The sequence below is a fragment of the Macrobrachium rosenbergii genome, chromosome 51, assembly GCF_040412425.1.
Source record: "Macrobrachium rosenbergii isolate ZJJX-2024 chromosome 51, ASM4041242v1, whole genome shotgun sequence".
NCBI classification, from domain to species: domain Eukaryota; kingdom Metazoa; phylum Arthropoda; class Malacostraca; order Decapoda; family Palaemonidae; genus Macrobrachium; species Macrobrachium rosenbergii.
In genome coordinates, this window is record NC_089791.1 from 44,216,744 (window position 1) to 44,238,779 (window position 22,036).

Sequence of the window (22,036 nt, forward strand, 5' to 3'; positions counted from 1 at the left end):
AGAAGTATTGTCAGATTGTATAAATAACATGTATGTGATATTCAACAAAGAAATCCAAACCAGTAAATTACTCTTATTTGATTAAAAAATGTGAAAATAAAATTTGCTAAATCCAAGGTAAAAATGGTCTCCCAAGTCTTTATGAATGAACTTTAGGAATGTTGATACTGTACTAATAATGTAAGGATTTTGCCTTTCATTGTTGAAAAAGGTAGAGAATGCAGTACTGCATGTAGTGCATAGTTTATCTCCTCCTGTCTATGGCAGGTGCTTGCTCAAGAAATTGGAGGCTTTGGGTTGAAGCGCAGGTTAGACCAAGGTGATCGCAGTATTGAATCATACGATTACACACAAGCTCATAAATTCAGAGAATCCGTGCATGAATCAGAAGATGATGAGGGCCCAGAAGAAAGTGAAGACATGAAAAAGAAAAGGTAATGAGACTTATTGTCTTGGAAAAAGTAGAGTAGTTTACATTGCTATATGCAAGTCTTCTGTATTTGGCCTCTTTTCCAGTTAATAAGCTGATACTTATGAAGATTGTGGAAGTTAGTTATTTTGCGAAAGTTCCAGAATCATATTATTATAATTTTTGCTGGATGAGTTGCAGTAATGGTAACGTAGATTGTGTATAAGTTGTAGATTGAGTTGATCAGCTGTCCATCCTGTTTCTGTAACTTTTCAAGAGTAAAGTTCAAAGTTTGTATTCATAGTTGCTTTGCAGAATTAATTTTTTGTTATTTCAATCTCTCTCTCTCTCTCTCTCTCTCTCTCTCTCTCTCTCTCTCTCTCTTTTTTTTTTTTTTTTTTGTGGTGGTCCCAGTGCAGTATTTCATATTTTCTATGATCTTATATGCAGAAACACTGGGAACTTGTAAAGGTTTATGGTTGGATATATAGACATAGCTAATTGTGTATTTTTCAGACTGTGATGCTCAAAATTTAGTTAATGCAAGTTATTATTGAATATGTTTTTTCACTTTCCATAGACTAAACAGAAAACGACATGTGCGTGACCGACTTGGTCATAATAAGTATGTTGAAGAAAGCCCAAGAAGGGATTTGGTTGATTTATCCATCACAGATGAAATGACCAACGAAGAAATAGGCTTGGCCATGGCTGAAGCTTTGTTTGAAACAAAGGCAGATATTATTGGTAAGTTATATTGGAATTTTACATCGTATTGATATGCTTGATAAGACCCATCAAGAGTCAAGTCCCTATCATCTCTTGTACTGATGACAACTTTGTTTCTTTTTTTATTTTGATGATTGTTTACCCTTAATATTAATTAATTTAAATGAATTGTGATACTGTACAGTGTCTGGATAGGTAGGAGATGGCTTTGATTGGCAGAGTATTTATGACTTGAGATGGTTTTAAAGAGATTTTATACATTTTAAAAGATTTTAATTATGTGTATATTGCCTTTAGTGTCAAATTGCCCCTTGAGTTTTCTTTTCTTATACATTAATGGCAGGCTCTGTGAAACAGGCACATAAATGCCCTCATCTAACCCAGCCTTAATAAAAGAAAAATAAGAAAAGAAAAGTTTATGGCATAACCTTGAGGGAATTGGTAGGCCACATGTTGAAGGAAAAGAAAATAAAGTTCTTTGTACTATACAGGTGTATGATCCCTTATCCATAATTCTAAAACCTGAAAATTTTTGTGGAGTGAATGATTCATTTGCATTAGTCGAACAATGCAGTTATATTGAAATAATGATAATGTTAAACTTGTACTTACTGTACACAGTTATATTATATTATTATCATATCATATTGTAAAATGTGAGTAGTGTGATGATGTGTATTTTGCATTTTGGTAAGGTCTGCATTCTCAAAACCATTAGCTTATCGAGTATTGCCATTATCCCGACTGCCACCAGATACTAAATAACTGTGCAATAATTATGTTAAGGAACACTGGCAAACAACTGTTTCTCAGTTCAGTTGTTGATGTCAGTGTTTTGCACGAAGTAGCAAATGGTTATTAATTATAAGGAATACTGTAGTAATGAATTAATTATTAGACAAGCCACATCTGGTAAGCCTGTTGAATGCATGAATTATTCACAGTTGCCTATTGAATGTTTCTTTTAGGCCATTAATTAGTCAAAAGCTGCTTAGATGCAATATGCATTATCAGTGGAATCTACTGAAATTGAGATGCATTGGAAGCCTAACCTGTATAATCTATCGAAAATTAAATTTGCACATTAAGCATAGCTCAGTGTAAATATCAGAAATGCAACTCACATGATAAATGATACTGTATATGTGACGAAATGTTTTGGGGATACATGAGAGCACATATTAATTATGGTTCTTTTGATGCTATATATTGTTATACAGAATATTTTTATTGTAAATAAAATTATCAGTGAATTTACAGGGCAAGCTTCAGTTCAAAAATCTGAACACTGAAACAGCTGGTCCCAAGGGTTTCTGATAAGGGATTGTGAACCTGTATTGAAAAATTGGAAGAAAAATTCACAACTTTGGTGAAGGAACTCATCAACCACCAAGGAATACAGTAAGAGAAAGGGTTGATGGCAGAATTGTTTTGAGACATGTTTTCTTTTCCGTACTATAAAGAAAGGAAACAACTAGACATTTTTAGTGTATAAAGTGATATAAAGAAAGGAAACAACTAATTATTTTTAATGTATACAAGTGATATGGTTGTTGGCCTGGAAAACAAGATTGTTCAGTATGCTGATGATGCAACACTTGTGGGCATAGTAAAGTCTCCACTGATGAGAAATGAAGCTGCCCTTAGTCTCAGTCATGACATGGAACGGATGAGTGAATGGTGTAGTTGGTGGGTTATAAGGCTGAACACCAGTCAAACAAAAACACCATTGACCAGTAGATCTCGTACTGATTTTCTACCCCATCTTTCCCCTTCAGGTGGATGTGACTGCTGACTGAGTGAAGCTTTCTCTATACTTTGTGTAACCTTTGGCCAGCATCTTACTTTTGAGAAATATCTAATGAAAGTGTCGGCAAATGCTGCACTGAAGTTGGGTGTTATACATTAAGGCTTCATATATTTATAATAATGATGAAGTCAGTGCAACCTGTTTCAAGTCATTTGTCCTTCCTCTACTAGAATACTGTTCTCTGTTGTGGATGTCTGCACCTACCAGAGATGTATCTTTTTTTTTAGACAGAATGGTTCATGATAGTGAGTTTCTGTTTCCTAACATTATTTCTTTCACATGAACACCATATTCTTTGGAAGCTTGAATTTCAAGTCAGTGGCCCCTGCAGGCCTGCTCCAAATGAATAGGGTTCATCTTGTGAATAATAATAATAATAGTAATTTTCCTATATCTATCCAACAATGTATATCTGGCATCAGAAACAAATCCTTAAAGAAGATTGTCAGAATCTTTAGTATTTTCAGTTATATCAAAATGTTAAGTTTTTATAGTCACAGTATGTTGAATAAGACCAAATGCTTCTAACCAGCTCCTTGAGAGTTAAATGTTAATTTGGTTCAACTGTTTATTAATTATAAAGAATATATTTCTATAGACTATGTTTCTCTCCTCTGCAGTTCGCACCGTTGAGACTCTTGGCCGCGAAAAATCATTAGAGCTTTACAAGACCACACAGGAAGTTGAAAGGAATGGAGGCCTCATGGTGTTGGTAAAAAAAAATTTTTTTATTGCTCTTCTTGACGTGATGCTGATTTTTCTTGGATGAGTGAACCATGAAAAATGAGTTTTTGTACAGTAATATTGTGTATGCTTTATGCCAAAACTATATAAGCAATATTTTATGTGTTATGTGCTATAGGCACATTCTTTAGGCAAATGATTAATAACTTTTAACTATTAATGTGATGCCAGAGATGGTAATTGAGGGTTCAGCTCGAAAGTTTTTGTAAGTCTCTATGGTAACCAGATATGATTCAGTAACTACTTACACTAAATGTTTACATCGTGATGCATAGATGCATACACTTGGATTTAAGAGTTAAGACATCTAGCATTGGTCAATATCATTCGTTGTTAACCATTCCATCACAATTTAAGCAGCTCGTAGCTGTCTTTCCTCCTCCCACTACGTTTTACGGCATAATTTAATGTACAGGGTTTTTATATAAAAACAAAATTTTATTTGAATTTTCCTATTTTACATTTCACTCACCATACCTTTCATATGAGCATGATCAGTCAAAGGATTAAATCTCACATTTATCGATTGTGATATATGCTTAACCAGTAATTGACCAAATTTGTATGACTTGCTTTTTCCAGCTTGATTTAGAAGTAGTAGATATATGTATGCTAAAGCAAATATTTGTTAAAAAATAATAAAATTCACTATTTGAAATTAAGGATGGGTCAAGAAGAAGAACTTCGGGTGGAGTCTTCTTACAACTTCTGCGAAAGCTTCCTGGAATTGAGAAAGCCGATTTGAATAAGATATTCCCTCAGGAAGAACAATGGAGAAAACGAAAAAGAGCACATAGAAGAAGGGAGAGACATGAATCAAAACCCCAAGGTAACAAATCATATTCCTTTGTACTCCTCTGTGTAACTTGGAGTTTTTGTGTATGGTAGCATTTGGCGTTAAAAAATGACATTTTCATGATAAAATAAAGTTTTAAGTATACTTACCCAGTAGTTACATTGCTATTGTTTCAAACCGAACGGCAGCTAGAATTCAAATTTTGCGCCAGCAAAACAAAAAACAATATAGCGCTGGAGATACCCCTTCTGCCCATTGGTGGAGGAGTGAGAACCACTTTAACACAAAATTTCAGTTGTTTATGCCCTACATTCATGAGAGGGGAGGAGGGATGGCTTTGATCATGTAACTACTGGGTAAGTATACTTAAAGTTTTATCATGAAAATGTCATTTTTAAGTATGTAACTTACCCAGTAGTTACATTGCTGATTTCCACACTAAAGGAGGTGGGACCGTGAATAGATAGAACTACAGGTAGTGCTCGAGTTACGATATTTCGACTTACGATAATTCGTCTTTACGATAGGGTTAGCAAATTAATATCGATACGACAATAATTTTGAAAATACGTATTTTTAAATTTCGTAGGTGACTGGCGCAGGCAACAACGTTACAACCAGGCAGCGATGGTGCATTTATACGTTAGGCCGAGAGGCTGGAATAGGTATATTAATTCAATGAGTCGACCTTGCTTGCTCTCTCAAGCAGCGGAAGTTAAAATAGGCCAGTGTTCGTTTGCGATTTTTGTGCTTTTGTGAATACACCAAACTCTAAAACTCAAATTTATATCACTATGTCTGCCAAACACCCAAGTGTGTCTGGAAAGCTGAAAATGCGAAAAAGAAGAGGCAGTCATCACTCTGGAGCAAAAATGAAAATTATCAACCAGCGTGCCACTGAAAGCCAGTCATGGTAATCGCGCGTGGACGAGCATCTATCTCAGTCGACGTATCCACCATCCTAAAGACGAAACGGATAATGAACGCCATAAGGGCATCTGCTTCAGTTCATTCGACCTTTATATCAAAGAAGAGGATAGGACCTTTGGAAGAAATGGAGCAGTTACTGGTCACGTGGATGGAGGACCAGATACAGAAGCGTATGCCACTCAGTCTCTTAACCATCCAAACAAAGGCTCGCGCATGCTTTTCGATGAACTGAAGAAAAATTATGATGACAACAAACAGTTTTTAGTAGCAAGTGCTGGATGGTTTCATCGCTTCAAGAACCGTCATAATTTTCATAGTGTGAAAATTAGCGTGAAGGCAACAAGCGCTGACGCCTTGAAGGAGAAGCTAAATTCAAGGACATTCTGCAAAGATCGTCATTGATGAAGGGTACTGCTGGACAGATCTTTAATGTCGACGAAACAGGACTGTATTGGGCGTATGCCCCAACGGTCCTACATCCATAAAGAAGCAACAATGATGCCTGGGTTTAAGGCAGCATGCAAAAGATCAACTGACTTTCTGCTTGGGGGGAAATGTGGCTGGGTATAAACTTAAAGCCACTCATGATTTATCATCCGAAAATCCAAGGGCATTAAAGAGAATCGACAAGCATACGCCCCTGTGCATTACCGTCATAATAAAGCATGGATGACTGCAATACTGTTCAAAGACTGGTTTATGCGATGCTTTATTCCAGAAGTGAAAGATTATTGTAGGAAAAAAAACCCCTTCAGAATTCTGCTGATTCTAGACAATGCTCCCAGCCACCCTCAGAACATCGGAGATATTAATGAGAACGTAAAGTTGTTTTCTGCCACCAAACACAACTTCTTTCTTACAACCCAAGGCCTGTTATCTTGAACACGTTTGCTCAGGCTGTTCAGGCTACAGATAATGAGGAGAAAGATCTCAGGACTTTCTGGAAGGAATTCAATGTTCTAAACTCCATTATGGAACATTGGAAAGGCTTGGAAGGAGGTAAAGAAAGAATGTATGAATGGGGTTTGGAAAAATCTGCCTAAGTGTATGTGAACTCATTCAAGGTTTCAATAAAGATAAAGAAGTTGTGGAAATTAATAAAAGATTGTGACACTTGGGAGAAGTTTAGATTTAGAAATTGATGAAGAAGACATCCAAGATCTTTTAGATGTGCAAGATGTAGAGCTTCGGCAGAAGATTTAATTGCGCTTGCAGAAGAGAAAGAAAAAGAGCAGACGAGGAAGAAGAAATTGAAGAAGAGCCAGAGCTTAAAGTTTACGACAAAGCACTAGCAGAGGTTTTTGCCTCATTTGAACATGGACTGAAACTTTTGAGTGAAATGGATTGAACATGGAACGGTTTGCTAAAGTTAAAAGAGCACATCAAGACACTGTTGCATGTTACCAAGTCATTTATGAAGAACAAAAACGCACTATGCAACCGACAATGGAACACTTCTTTAGAGAACAACTCCAGTGGCATCGCCTTCTGCCTCCCCTACCCCCACCCGCACCCCTACCCCGACATTTTGAGCCTCGATCCCTTCATCTCTTAACCCTTTCATATCTGTATAGTTATCACATCACAGAGGCACATGAGCCCGATGTGTCTGGGGAGCCTTCGACAGTGCGAAAAAATAAATTATTTCGAAAATTCAGCAAAAATAGAAATTTTATGCCAACAACGTTCATTTTGCTGTCCTTTTTTCTAAATGTTTATATTTATGGTGGAATAGTCAAATAAGAGTCCCAGCCCTCTAAATACAAAAAATGTGAGTTATTTCACGAAAAAAAAAATCTTATTTTTCATATTTTCGTTCAGAACTCAAAAACTATGAATGTCAGGCCAATGAATTATTTTTATGAAAAGCCAACAAAATTCTACAAATATCGACATATAAAAGAATGGAAACGAATAAGTCAGCTGGTGAAAAATTGATAGAAAAAGGGAAGAAACAGAGCGCTCTGCCCGGCGTATGGTGAGGAATTATCGCTAGAAAAGATTTTTTGAAGAGCCTTATCTCGGTTATTTTCATAAATTACTTTGTAAATATACGAAAATTTAGAGGAAAAGTTGAAGAATAATGTGAGTCAAGAAAAATGGCTTTGTAACGGCAACAGTTTCATTTTGACGTTATAAATTAATTGAAGCGAAAAAAGTGTTACCGTTGTCAACATTATCGTTCAGCTCCAAAAGCTATAACAGTTAGGCGAATGGATTATTTTTTTATGAGAAAGCCAAGAAAATTCTCTAAATATTGATATACAAAACAATGAAAAAACGAATAAGTCCAGTTGGTGAAAAATTTAAAAAAGGCGGTAAGAAAGCAGAGCGATTTTGCCGTCTAGCGTATATGAGAATTATCTGAAAAAGTTTTTTGAAGAGAGCCTATCTCAGTTATTTTTCATAGAAATTACTTTTGTAAATATACGAAAATGTAGAGGAAAGTTGTAGAATAAAGTATAAGAGTCAAGAAAAATGGCTTTGGTAAAGGCAACAGTTTCATTTTGACGTTATAAATTGATTGAAAACGAAAAAAAATGTTACCGTTGTCAACATTATCGTTAAATGCTCAAAAGGCTATAACAGATAGGTTAGATAATTTATTTTTTATGAGAAAGCCAAGCAAAATTCTCTAAATATTGATATATAAAACAATGAAAAACGAATAAGTCCAGTTGGTGAAAAAATTTATAGAAAAGAGGGTAGAAACAGAGCGATTTGCCACGGTATGGTGAGAATTATCGCTAGAAAAGTTTTTTTTTGAAGAGCCTTATCTTGGTTATTTTCATAGAAATTACTTGTAAATATAATAAAATGTAGAGGAAAAGTTGTAGAATAAAGTGAGTCAAGAAAAAATGGCTTTGTAAAGGCAACAGTTTCATTTTGACGCTATAATTTAATTAATGAAAAATTTTACCGTTGTCAACATTATCGTTCAGCTCAAAAGCTATAACAGTTAGGCAGATAATAATTTTTTATGAGAAAACAATAAAATTCCTAAATATTGACATATAAAAATGGAAAACAATAAGTCAGTTGGTGAAAAATTGATAGAAAAAAGAGGTGAGAAACAGAGCCTCTGCCGGCCTATGGTGAGAATTAGCAGCTAGAAATTCTTTTTTTGAAGAGCCCTCTCTAGGTTATTTTTTCATAAAATTACTTTGTAAATATACGAAAAGTAGAGAAGGATTTGAAGAATATGGAAAGTCAAGAAAAAATGGCTTGGTAACGACAACAGTTTCATTTTGACGTTATATAAATTGATCAAACGAAAAAAAAGTTACCGTTACGGTGTCAACATTGTTCTGTAGCTCCAAAAACTATAACAGTTAGAAGAATGAATTATTTTTGTAGAAAGCCAAAAAATTCTCTAAATATCGACATATAAAAAAATGAAAAAACAGAATAAGTCTTAGTTTGGTGAAAAAATAGAAAAGTGGTAAGAAACAGAAGCCACAAGCCAGGCATAAGGGTGAGAATTATCGCTAGACATTTTTTTTTGAAGAGCCTACACCCTCGGGATTTTTTCATAAGAAATTACTTTGTAAATATACAAAAAGAGGAAAGGTTAGATTGAAAAGTGAGAGTCAAAAAAATGGCTTTGGTAACAGCAACTGTTTTTGACGTTATAAGCTGTGAAACAAAAAAAAAATGTTGCGTTGTCAACATTATCGTTCGTAGCTCAAGCTATAACAGTTAGTGAATGAATTATTTTTTTATGAGAAAGCCAACAAAATTCTCTAAATATCGATATATATGATAATGAAAAATGAGATTCAGAGCCTGCCCTAAAATCCAGACGTCTCTTATGTGATGCACTAACAAATTTCCGCTAGTTTTACAGTAAAAACTTTGCGAAAGCATGTTGAAACTGTTCTCGATTGACGTCGCTGTATGTAAACAGCCACACGTGTTTACCCAGCCTGCAAATACATGGTCTCTGACAGAAGTGGGCCCCTGCCAGGCCTGCGTGGATGCGATCAGCTGATGTCATTGTGAGAATTTACTCGCCAGATTTGCGCGCGCTGTGTAGAGGAACTAAAAATGATAGAAAATAGAGGGATACCAAACAGAGTGTTTCCAATAATGTAAATCCTACATTTTATAAAAAAAAAACAAGATACGAGAGAGAAACGTGGGTAGGATCAGCTGATTTCATTGTGGGAAATTTACTATGCCAGGTTCTTTGATGTGCAGTATAGGCACTGCTTGCCAAGGCCTCGATGCCTGAGTTACGGTCAAGGTATGTTTAGCCTGGAAACCACCAACTGTCCGAAAATAAAAAAATTTACCCTACACGTCGAAAAATGTCGGTAAATTTCATTTTAGTGGGTCAGTCAGACAAGAAAGGGGTAGGGGTTATGCGTAATATGACGTCAATTGCAGCAGGAAAGGTTAATTTTGAAACACCTGAACTAACAGAAGAAGAAATACTATCTGAAGAGGCGAGTTGATGATCCTGAAGCTTTATCATCCTCCTCCTCTTCAGATTTTTTAGTTATCCGTAGCCATGAACAGCCTGACACCGTTCACGTGAATTACGTGTGCTGACAACGGACCAAATCTTGGTGAGTACCCCTTACAGTACAGTCTGATTCTTTTTCTTGTTATTCCAATTTCTTTTTATACTGAATTATCATAAGTCAATCTGCATTGAATCTGCAGAATTAACTGGTATTAATAATTACCACTCTACCATATGTATAGAATATACCGTAGGCTAGCTACTGTTTCACGTATCGATTACCATATATGCTATCTAACTCTGGTTAGTTTTATTCAATTTCCTTTATACTGAATTATCATAAGTCAATCTGCATTGAACCTGCAGAATTAGCTGACATTAATAATTACTATACTGTATATGTATAGAGTATACTGTGTAGTGTAGGCTAGAGCTACCATATATGTATACATGGTACTGATTACCCTTGTGTAGGCTAGGCTATATTAGACTTACGATTATTTCAACAACGATGGGTTTTGGAACCTAACCCATCGTAAACTCAACACTACCTATATTAAATTTGTGTTAATCTTCTTTTATTGGGTAAAAGAAGTGTTATGTATTCCTTACCTGTAAAGTGAGCAATCCATACAGATTCTGCCTCTTAAAATATGGAGCTCTTCTTAACTGCAAAGGCGTTAGCGAGGAAGGAACCATGGGACATCTATAGCAAATAAATTATCCTTGTGACCTAGAAGGGTTCGTAGGACACGAAGGATGAGCAAACAAATGCCCCTGCTCAGGGCGCAATACCAACCAAAAACTATAAAACCAATTGATGGGTATCACCACTAGACTAAACCAAAATTAAACCCCTTAAAAGAACTAGTGACTGAGAGGTACTCCCAAACGCACAGCACCATGTACCCCCAGACTCCCCAGCAGAATCTAAAACCTGCATCAAGGAGAAGGGGACACTAAGGAAGGATGCACTTCCTTATCACCGTGCCAGCCACTACGAAAGGACCTAGGGTACTGCAATATCATATGTTGTCTCCATATCTCGTAGATAATGCGAGGCGAACACTGACCTACTCCTCCAAAGGTCGCTTGCAATAGAAGAAAAGAGACAAATTGTGCCTGAAAGCCAGAGGGTAGCAACCTCATACTTCGTGCGTTTTAACTTTCAAACACTGCACTCGCATCATCAAAATTGCCATGAGCCTCACTATTACATTTCGAATAAAAGAAAATAGCGCGTTTTCTGAGTTTTCTGAGAGGGGTCAGGAAGGATTCTTAACAGAGCACCAGAGATGGTCCAAGTTACCTTTAATAGACTTAGTCGCTTGAATATAGAACTTGAGAGCTCTAACAGGGCATAAGATTCTTTCCTTTTGATGTGATTAAGAAATTTAGGTCTTGAAGACCAAGCGCCAGAACCCATCGGGATTATTCCGTGCTGAGTCTCTCCTCTTCTCTGACAACTAGATCTGTCAGATTACGAATCTCGAGCTACGTTGCCAAGGCCTGGATGGGGTTTCATTCTTGGCCATAAAACTCATATTAAAGGAACAGATAGTGTTTCCATTTGCAAAACCTACTTGTTTAATTAAGGCATGCACTTCACTTATCCTTTTCAGTGTAGCCAAGGCTACTAAAATTAGCGTCTTTCGTCACACTCCTCAAAGGCTGTATGCCCGAGAAGGATCGAATCTATCATTCTAAGCCACTTCAGAACCACGTCCAAGTTCCAGCCTATTAATCTTGGTCCTTCCATCCTCTCCTTATCGAAGGACTTAATTAAGTCTGACAAATCTTTGTCACCAGACCAATCTATAGCACGGTATCGAAACACTGAGCCCAACAGCCCTGTACCCCTTAATGGTAGAAATTAAGTATATCTTAGTTTAACCAGACCACTCAGCTGGTTAACAGTTCTCCTTGGGCTAATCCGAAGGATTAGACTTATTTTAGTGGCTAAGAACCAACTGGTTACCTAGCAACAGGACCTACAGCTTACTGTGGAATCCAAACCATATGACAAGAAATGAATTTCTATCACCAGAAATAAATTCCTCTAATTCTTCATTGGCTGCTCGGAGAGTCGATCTTAATGGTAGCGGTAAAGTAGACCCTCATTGAGCCAGCTATTGGATAAGACACTCACCAGGGAGGGTCAGCCGACTTAAAATACGTAATGTTAGACCACGATTACGTAATGTTCGACCACGATTTAAGATACTGTTCCTCTGCTCGTCGCGTACCATTTTCCTTTTTATTTACTTTTCATTATATTTTATTTACACACTGTTCTGTATTTATACCGTACTGAATTGAAATGTTTTTAACTTGTAACCGAGTTAACTCGCGTATGGTGCGTATCTTCATTTGAAGTATCGTAGCCAACCACTAAGCGTTAATAGGATTACCTATCTCCTGCCCGACTAGTAGCTAAAGTACAATGTTTTGTATGTTTTTTTAGGAAAGAAAAGACCTTGACAAAGGTTAAATTTACGAAGACAAAATCTGAGTTACTGAACAATACTTGTGTTTGTGTGGCAAATGGCATGAGAGAGAGAGAATTGTCAGTTCCCTCTATGCAGCGTAATTCTGTCTGTGTTTACGTGGCAAATGACATGATAGGCTAGTGAGAGAGAATTGTCAGTTCCCTCTAAGCAGCGTAGTTCTATCTTCAGGAGCTAAAAGAGAAGAATTTTGTTTTAAAGCTATGTCAATGCAGCTTTGGTAAATATCTTCTGAAGCCAAAAAAGAAAACATGTTTTGGTGCTGAAGATTCTCTGATCAAGGCCAAATCAAAGTCCTTCAAAAGAAGGCATGGTGCTTACCCCATACCAAATGGGGAAAAAAGCACGTTAAGAGAAGAAGACTAAGAAGGAATTCATTCTATCCTTCATGTAACCAGTAAAATACATACACTATTAAAAACTACGTTTTGTATTCAAAACATACGCACTTATGTCGTCAGCTTCTCTGAGCAAAAGTTCTTTCTCAGACAGACTACAGCTACAACCGGATTGGCTGGCTGGTTGCCATGGAGATCTGCTAGCCAATGACAGCCCTCTACTTCTGTTCTATTTATAAAATTATGTCGTCGCGGCACTTAATTTTGAACGCTGCCATGATCTGGATTATTTGACTGCTGAAGGCAAAAAATTACTTAATAATTTGCCTTATAAATTATTTCATGAAAACATGAATTCAACAATAATTTTAACATTAATAAGTGGTATGAAAAAACTGTTGTGTGGTGTTGCGTCATCACTTGCGAATCCTATTCCAGAGCGTCCTCAGATTTACGACTGCAAACTGATGACGACATTGGTTGGAAACAATAAAAAACAACCCTCTCCAAGAGATATGATGAAATGTATTTTATAATCTTAGTTATCGTTAAAATTCACAAGTTGAATGACAATCATTGTGATCATGAATATATAAATAAAAAAAAAGAAAAAATCTTACTCTTCATTTGGAGACTCCACTTCATTTTTTTAACAATTATGCGTTTATGTCTTGGCCTAGGCATCTACATATTCGGCTGCATTCTATCATTTTTATCATGTTTTACCATGCGCTTTAATTCAAACATTTCTACATTGGTTTATTATGCATACTCTTTATAAAGAATAATGAAATATACCGTATTTGATGGCTTATAAGACGCATGTCTGCATAGGAGCCTTTTAATTTCAGCAGGACATTGAGGAAAAAAAATAAGGTTTCTAGCCTATGCTCATATGATTTTGGTAAGTAAAAACTGTAGTATTAGGTTATCATATGCATATTGTTTCTTACCAACAGAATCAACAAAAACATTAATAAAGAGTTATCTACCATATTTATATTTATCAAAATATGTATTATACAATCAACCATTTACTACGATCGAATGTTTAGTCTGCTGCTGAAAGCTACCTCATAGGTTTACCAATAGATTGCAACACATTCATTTGTAAACATTGTTTCTTACCAGCAGAATCAACAAAAAATTAATAAAGATGTTACCTCGGTAATATATGTTATATATATCCATTATATATTATAAAAGTATGCAATCAAGCTCTGGAATTTACTACGTTTCAGCCTTGTTATCCGTAAAGCTCTCGAGATAATCACCAATAGGTGGCAGCACACGTACTGTAAGTCTGTAAATGTGGAATGCGGCGATGCGCTGTAGACGACGATAATGATATTAACACATTTTAATGAAAATATCGACAGTAACAACGTAGATATTGATTATAATACTAGCAGTAGTAATTGCGGTGATGGTAAGTGTGATGATGATAAATAATTATAATAAACTTTGGTTTTTAATAGGTTATTAGGATAACACCGAATGTTAGGCTAGGCTACAACATCTACGTGACGTTTCATGTATAATTTCGGCCAAAATTCTTAAATTTTGAGCCTACATTAAGTACATAGGATGCAGGGGGATTTTTTAGGCCATTTTTTGATTAAAAAAGTGCGTCTTATACGCCGTCAAATACGGTAGTATATATAACCGCTGGTTAACCCGGACTATCGGCTAAGGGGGACACCCTAGCCCCCCTATTAGCCCGTCTTAACGAGGGTTGACTGTAGATAATAGCTTCGTCTTCTTCAAGTACAAGAAAAGATTGGCCACTTACGCTAAAGATAGAAGAAAGCGAAGTCGGACGTACAACTGGCAAAGCAACCGAAGTCTCTTTGGTCTTTTGGAGGGATTGAGACAGAAAATCCTCGTGAATTTCTACTGATGAGCAAAGAAATCTCCACTAACAGTTCCTCTGGAACAGGTTGTTCTTATTACAGTGCAAACAACAAGACCACCACTGAATTCCGACACTCCTTCTTAAGGAAAAGAACACCATAATTCTGTCTTTTTAAGGCGCTATAAAAACTGCAGTCAGTCGAAGCAGCGTCATTCAATCTAAAGGAAGGACTTACATGCAGAAATCTTGGAGAACATGCATCTTGCGCTCCAATGGAGCAGTCAAAAAAGAAGACTGACCGCCTCAAATCACGAAAGATGTGCTTCAACAGGTGTCCAGTTCGAGCGTAGAAAACATAACCTTTGCCGAATTAAAAGCTGAACATCTCGAAGCGTCGATAAGCCCCGAAAAGTTTCCCTGGGAGGAAGCAGAAACTCCCAAACAGAAGGCTTCTCCGGTCTCGTAGCAGAGTTGTCTCTGAGACGTCAATCTGAAAGAAGGAAAACAGAAGACAGTCTTCTTATGGAGCCAAGCATCGACCCGTTTTAGTGCTTTCTGTGCCGAAAAAGACAAAACGATCTTTGTAAGTGCGAAGCACTCTTCTTCCAATCCCTCAAGAGAGAAGAGTCCGCAGGGGAAGGCGCTACATGAGAGAATGAATCCAGAAAATTCTCAAAATTTCAAAAGCTGCTTGTAAGCAGTGGAATTGTGACTCTCCTGCTCCATTTCCTCATCACTTTCTTCATCTGCTTCCCTGTCAGATGTGTCAGGAAAGGACTACCAGAAGAAATGAGTCTTGTTCTGAGAGGGTTGCACAAGACCAAAATCTTATCAGTTTCACTTGATGGAAATCGCCAAGGTCCTAAACTTCCTGCTCGAAATCGTCTGGCAGATGAGGCGAGTTGTTAGCGCCAGCAGGCAGTCGAAGTTTCAGGCGCAAGAATCGCGCTGAGTGGAATTGTGACTCTCCTGTTCTATTTCCTCATCACCTTCTTCGTCTGCTTCCCTGTCCGAATGTGTAGAGGAAAAGGCTACCACAGAACGAGTCTTGTTCTGAGTGGGTTGCACAATACCCAAAATCTTATCCAGTTTCACTTGAATGGAAATCGCCAGAAAGGTCTGAATGTCCTGCTCGAAATCGTCTGGCAGACAAGAGGAGGCGAGTTAGCGCCAACGAGCAGTCGAAGCTTCGAGCAGAGAATGCGCTGCTACTCCTGCTACTGGCGCTCATGCGTACCTCCTCTTCATCATCCAGTCAAAGCGACGGCTTTTTGCCTCCACATCAGCGAAATCCTCTTATTCTTCTTGGCAAATGGTAATCGGCACCTTGGAGGCGAACTCGGTGCTACTTCACCGTCTCGGGAAGGTGAAAAGGCCCCGGGCCTCCACCAACAACAACCAGGAAAGAGAAGCATGAACAAGCGTTTGCTTCTAAGGTACTGCCTCAGGCGAGACACCGCGAGATCTTTTAAGCCGGCGAGACTTACCCGAAGGGGACCATTGGCGCCTGGGCAAAGACTCCCGAACTCGAAAGGTTCGCAAATTCCTCTCTGGGGACGCCTTTCCTAGACGTGGCAAGGGAGCCAGGGGACATCTATAGAAATGGGCGCTCCTTAGCGGTCTGGGAGTCGACATCAGATCCGCCTGAGGGGGCAACTACTTGGGAGCAGATCCCGCTCGCCTCCCTTGGGCCTCCAGTATGCTTCCTCCCAGGGGATGGGGAGTCTAGCAGGGACCTTTGCCCAGGAGCACGAGCAGGCCGAGTAGCCACCTCCTCCACTTCACAAATACTAACATTCGTCACTTCATCCTCCAAGGATTTTACAGAGGTTCCCAACTTCTCAACAGCTCAAAGCACCAGCGAGAATTTCACGTTCATACAGGCTTGAGGGGCTGGTCATGGCATCGGTTTTGGGTGAAAATCAGGTGATTAACAGGAGAGTGTTAATGGGAGAAATGGAAAGTTCATGATCCTGATTATCTACTTCCTTGAAGGAAGCTCTAACTGCAGCTTTCACTTCCTATCAGAATCTAATTTTTCATCCTAGTTGACCCTACAAGTGCATAAGCGGTATGTACATCATAAATTTCTTTAGCTAACCCACTTTTTACCCTTTGCTGCAAACTCTAATTGCCGTTCTTACCTGAGCTCGAGTCTGACATACTGCAAAGAAAAGAAGGTAGCTAAAATAACACAAGCTGGAAAGGATGTACTCGCTTGTCCTAACTAATTCTTGAAGACAAAACACAAAGTACATCACCAGATTCCAATAACAGAATAATCGTGAATTCTAGCAGCTGCTGCAAACGTGTGAACAGCATAAGCCGGCAGAAACGAGTGAAGTTTTGTGTTAAAGTAGTTCCTAACTCCTCCACCTGTGGGCAGAAGGGGTATCTCCTAGCCGCCATATTTTTTTTGTTTTGCTGGCACAAAATTTGAATTCTAGCTGTCGTTCGGTTCGAAACAATAGCAATGTAACTACTGGGTAAGTTACATACTTAAAATTTTGTTTTCCAAGATTTTCATTGTGCTGTAACATTTTATTGAACTTTCAAAGCTATCATTTCCTGTATTTCCATAATATGTGACAACTTACTATCCAGGTGTGAATGTTCACCGGTTATTCACCCTAAGTCATATTTCTGCAATCTCATAGGGATCACCCAATACTTTTTCAAGAGTTGAAAATTGGGGCAAGGTGAAATTTTACAAGTTGGGCAACAAAGTAGGAAGAGATCATACAGGAAGTGAACTGTAGCAATGTAGCCCAGGTCCAAAGCAATGCTGCTATGAGCATTTAGTAATGTATACTTAGTGCACACGGCAATTCTGTAACTGTACCTTCTCTGGAGAATTGCAAGTTTTTGATAAGGTTAAGCTGCAGTTGATAGTGAGATGCTACCAGTGTATTGATGTTACAAGGCAGATGTACTTTTGACTTGAGCTACAGACATTCTTCTTTTCTTTAATTTCTTTTAGTAACAGCCTATTTATGTGGATATCTGTATAGAAGCTGTGTAGATTACATCATTATCTGGCTGCAGTGAAGAGGTTGAACCAAAAATCAGTAATTTGGCAGTAATCATTCTATCTTTGGTGCCAGTGGAGGATATTAAGTATCTTTTCTTGAACTGTTTTGGTCATTATGATTGACCAGCCATATGACAGCTAAGGTACTTGGCATATTGGTTTAGTTAAACTTTTTTATAACTTACTTAACCAGTGTTATCCTTGATTTTTATCAGTTGTGGCAGGGGACAGTATTTTTAACCAAAGGCCATTGGGAGAGGTAGTCTAATGATGATAATAATGAAAACGGGAGAAATACAACACCAAATACCAGATATCAAACATTTCAAGCTGCTTTGAGTACATAATCATGTTCACGGAACAAAGAACTATGACAAATTTTTTAAGTAATTTGTATTTTTCCAAACATGCAAACCTGAGGCCTTTACATATGGGATTAACTTTCAGCGAGCTGGAAATCCAGCCATTAAACTTTTGCAAGGAGGTTCTGGTAACAGTTACCGATGGTAGGAACAGAAGCACTGCCCGCCAAGTCTGTATACATTCAGTTGCACGCAGTTTACCTTTAGGCCCAAGTAAGAGAATGAGGGGTGGTAAGAGGTGGGCACTTAATGTAAAAACATCAGGTCTGTATGTTAGGAAAAATACAAATTACTTGAAAAATTTGTCATTGTTCCTACACGAATACAAACCCTCGGTCTTTACATATGGAAGACTACTTTTTGGAGGGAGGATTCTGAGTAAAAATCTGAATTGACTGGTTGTTCAGCTCACCTGGGTATTCTCTTCCTGGTCATGAAAGAGCAAAGGAAGGAGACCATACCTCTGATCTGTTGAACAAGAGAGATGTTCAGTCGTCAGACTCTGGGCATTTCTAATTAAAGGAATGCAATATCCTCTATTCAGAAAGGTTTTGGATGAACCCAAAGTATCGGAGACTATAAAACTAAGAATAACCAACTAGTTTGCTCACAGTCAGCCCCTCTCTTCCCTTGCTAGAGAAGCAAGTATTTGCATCAACTAATCCAAATAGAGCTAGATTACAAATAGGATACTCAGTCATCTTGATCACCTGCATGCACCCAAGTCCAGCGCATGACAGCTCGTTCACTGTTCCTCTGCCCATTGGAAGAGGAAGTAAGACAGGAGAAAGGGAGGAGGCCAGTCCCACATACACCTCCTTGCAGCCACACAACCTAAGGCAAGATGCAACCTGTCCCCTCAAGAGTTGGGTGAACTTCATGTCTTGTTGAGCATCCACCATAGGACCCAAGGAAAAGGAGTCCAAGGACGTATGGGCAGTGTCGCAAAGTAAAAGGAGATGAATGTGATCTGCACGATTACATTCCGTTCTAGTACTCGACCAACAAGTTCTTCCTGAATACGATGGTAGACCAATGCCCCTGGTCTGGAAAGATCTGGTCTGAAATGTAGTGATGTCCACCAAAAAGTTACGGGGTATCCTCATTTGATCATCTCACTGGTCAGAGAAGGAGTCCAAGGACCTATGGGCAACATCCCAAGGTAAAAGGGGATGTGAAAGTGATCTGCACGATTACTTTCCATCCTAGTACTTGACCAACAAGTTCTTCCTGAATGCCATAGACAGACTGATGCCCCTGGCCTCGAAAGATCTGGTCTGAAATGTACTGATGTCACCAAGAAGTTGCAGGGTACACTCATTTGTTCATCTCACTAGTCAGAGAAATGACAATTGGACACCGTTTCTCGGCTAACTTGAAGGTAATGAATGAATCACTGGCATTGGGTTGAAAGTCTAGTCCTTATGGAGGCAACATAGACGTCATACTGTCATTGGCACCACAGGACCATAGAATTGGAATGATCCATCTCATTGATCACTTCGAAACATGTAGAATGACAAAGGTGTAAGCTGCCAAATGTTAATGGGTATCAAAGATGTCGTACTTCATTTAAAGGTGCGAAAAGACAGATCAGAACAGTGCCAACTTCAGTAAGTTGAGAAAGAAGGACTATTATTAAGCCTCTTCAGAGTTTGAACAAATTTACAAAAGTCAGGATCCCAAGATCAACTGTCCTTATCTCCTAAATTCAGCAAATACATGTAATTAAATCCATCTTGCTTGGGATGTCTGGTTGGCCACTGCACTGAATGTTGTCTGTTTGTGTACTTGCACTGCAATAGAACAGATGAAAGGACACTAGGACCTTTTGGTGACCATGGCAGTACTGTGGTGTCGTTGCTCTCACACTGAGGAGTGTCTATCTTGGATCTTGACTCTTTTAAAGTCTAAAAAGAACTGTGCTTAATTAAGTTAGGAGACTGCTGCCCTGGTCAGTGGTCCGAAGAATCAAAAATCTCTGGAGGAGGACAGTGTAACCATGGCACTACCTGGTGTCATTGCTATCAAAGGAGTGCCTATACGGACACAGACTCCTCAAACTGTCTTAAGATCTCCGTAATATACTCTCCCTCGTGGGGTGTGGATCAAGTGGTAATTGCAGCAGCAGCTGCTGCTTACATCTCCCACTCCTCACAGGATAAGTGTAACTACTTCAAGTCAAAAGAAATGGAGCTCCTAGACACCACTTCTTGACTGATAGGAACCAAAAACGAGTTGAGAACTTCATTTGGAGGTATTGTTGATCTCCCAATGAATCGGGCAAAACGACGGGAAGTTGCAAGCACCAGACTTAAATCATGGATGCGGAACTGAACTTGTCTGTCACACATCCATCATCCTGGAGTGTGCCTGATTAACTGCTGTGCTGAGTGTGCTACTGCAAGCCCGTGCACCCGCACCACCAATGGAATGTGTCTGGTTGACTGTTGTGCTGAGTGTGCTACTGCAAACCCGTGCATCCACGCCACCAGTGGAATGTCTGGTTGACCACTATGCTGAGTGTGCTACTGCAAACCTGTGCACCCACACCGTAAATTGAGATGATAGGACACTAATTGATTGAATCCTGTTTCGGAATCATAGGTCGGTATGGTTCTACAAAACTTTACTGTAAACAAAACCAACCTGCAGTCAAAAACGAACAGGAATCCAAAGAAATCCATGCTGACGAACTGTAACTACCTTGGCTCAGAGAGTCGAAGAGTAATATTAATGTAGGAACAATCAAGAGCCAGTGTTCGAATGTTAACGATGAAACAGATTTCTTCCTACCTGAAAAATGTTGAGGTTTCTGGCTGAACACAATAAAATGACCATCAGTTCTCGCAATGATGGCCGCATGGGTCTGATAGAATTAACTCATTCATTTGGTTGTAGTGACAGCCCCTCATCAGCGAGACGGCCGCGAGCTGGAGTGGGAGAACCACAGCCGTGGTCTGTTGAAGACAGAGAAAAGAAGGAAGACTGCGATGCTTCGTCTTCACAACACGGGTGAACTTCTCTCGAAAAACGATGTCAACTCTGTCAACCACTGCTTCATGAGACCATCAGAAGACAGATCCTAAGTAAAAGTCACCACTGCGGTTGGGGGTCCAAAGCTCTGCGAGGGATATGCTGCCGACTAAGCGGGGGAAAAAGCCACCACCACAAAAGGGGTTCCAAAACTCTGAGAGAGTGATACACTGCTGACAGATCCTGATTCCGGAACCATAGGTCTACGAAGAGGTGAACGGGTTAGGCCCTAGAGCTGCTGGCTCAAAATACTGGCCAGGGTACACCAAAGGCTGATATGGCATCACTGGTACATTTAAGGGGAGAGCAGCAGGGCTGACAACTGTCCAGGCGGATGACACGAGAAAGTGAGAGGCAGGAAAGGGACAATTGGCCACTGTAGGTTGGTACTCCTGGAAGGCCTATAGAAGCCCAGACGCCAGCCATCTTCTGAGCCTCCAAACCTGAAATAGAACAAGACGGTGATGCCTCCTCCCCCACAAGGGGGCTGGGGCAGAGAGCTAATATCTCCTTACCCAAAACTTCAAAGATGAAGCTTTGGAAGGATGGTAAGGGGTAAAAACTTCCAAGGAAGAAGAAGCAACTGAAGGAAGAGTGGGAATAGAAGGAACAAGGAGACTGAGAAGCGGCCAGCAAAGGAGGAGAGAACCCCTTCCAAGATGACACCTTCTTCCTCCTCTGATGCTTCCTCTTGGCAGAAAAAGACCCACTGCTCAGGAGGCCAAGAATGACATTCAGAGAGGGAAAGGAAGCGAGCATTCGACCCCCCCCCCTCCAAGACAGGCAAGAGACTATAAAGGAGAAAGTAACTCCCACTGGTCCTGGAGAGCAAGTCGGGACCAAAAGCACTGTCAAAGATCTTGTGACATCAACCTCCGTGTTGAGGGAGAGGGAGAAAACTTGCTAGGTTTAGGCAAGAAGTATCTTCTTATGACTGAATACGAGACCCTTGCCTGGAAAATGAAAACCTGCCTTGTCTCAGTCCTCTCAGTTACACAATATCTGAAAGACTAGTACATTA

At 39.1% G+C, this 22,036-nt stretch overlaps 1 protein-coding gene across 1 annotated transcript in view; it reads left to right on the forward strand.

Moving 5' to 3' along the window:
• The window catches only part of Phax (phosphorylated adaptor for RNA export), a 57,822-nt gene that overhangs the window by 21,807 nt on the left and 13,979 nt on the right, over positions 1–22,036 (forward strand). The window contains exons 4-7 of the mRNA XM_067095365.1: positions 268–434; positions 990–1,156; positions 3,569–3,660; positions 4,356–4,521. Coding sequence (XP_066951466.1) covers positions 268–434; positions 990–1,156; positions 3,569–3,660; positions 4,356–4,521 — 592 coding nt within the window. The remainder of the gene's footprint in view (positions 1–267; positions 435–989; positions 1,157–3,568; positions 3,661–4,355; positions 4,522–22,036) is intronic.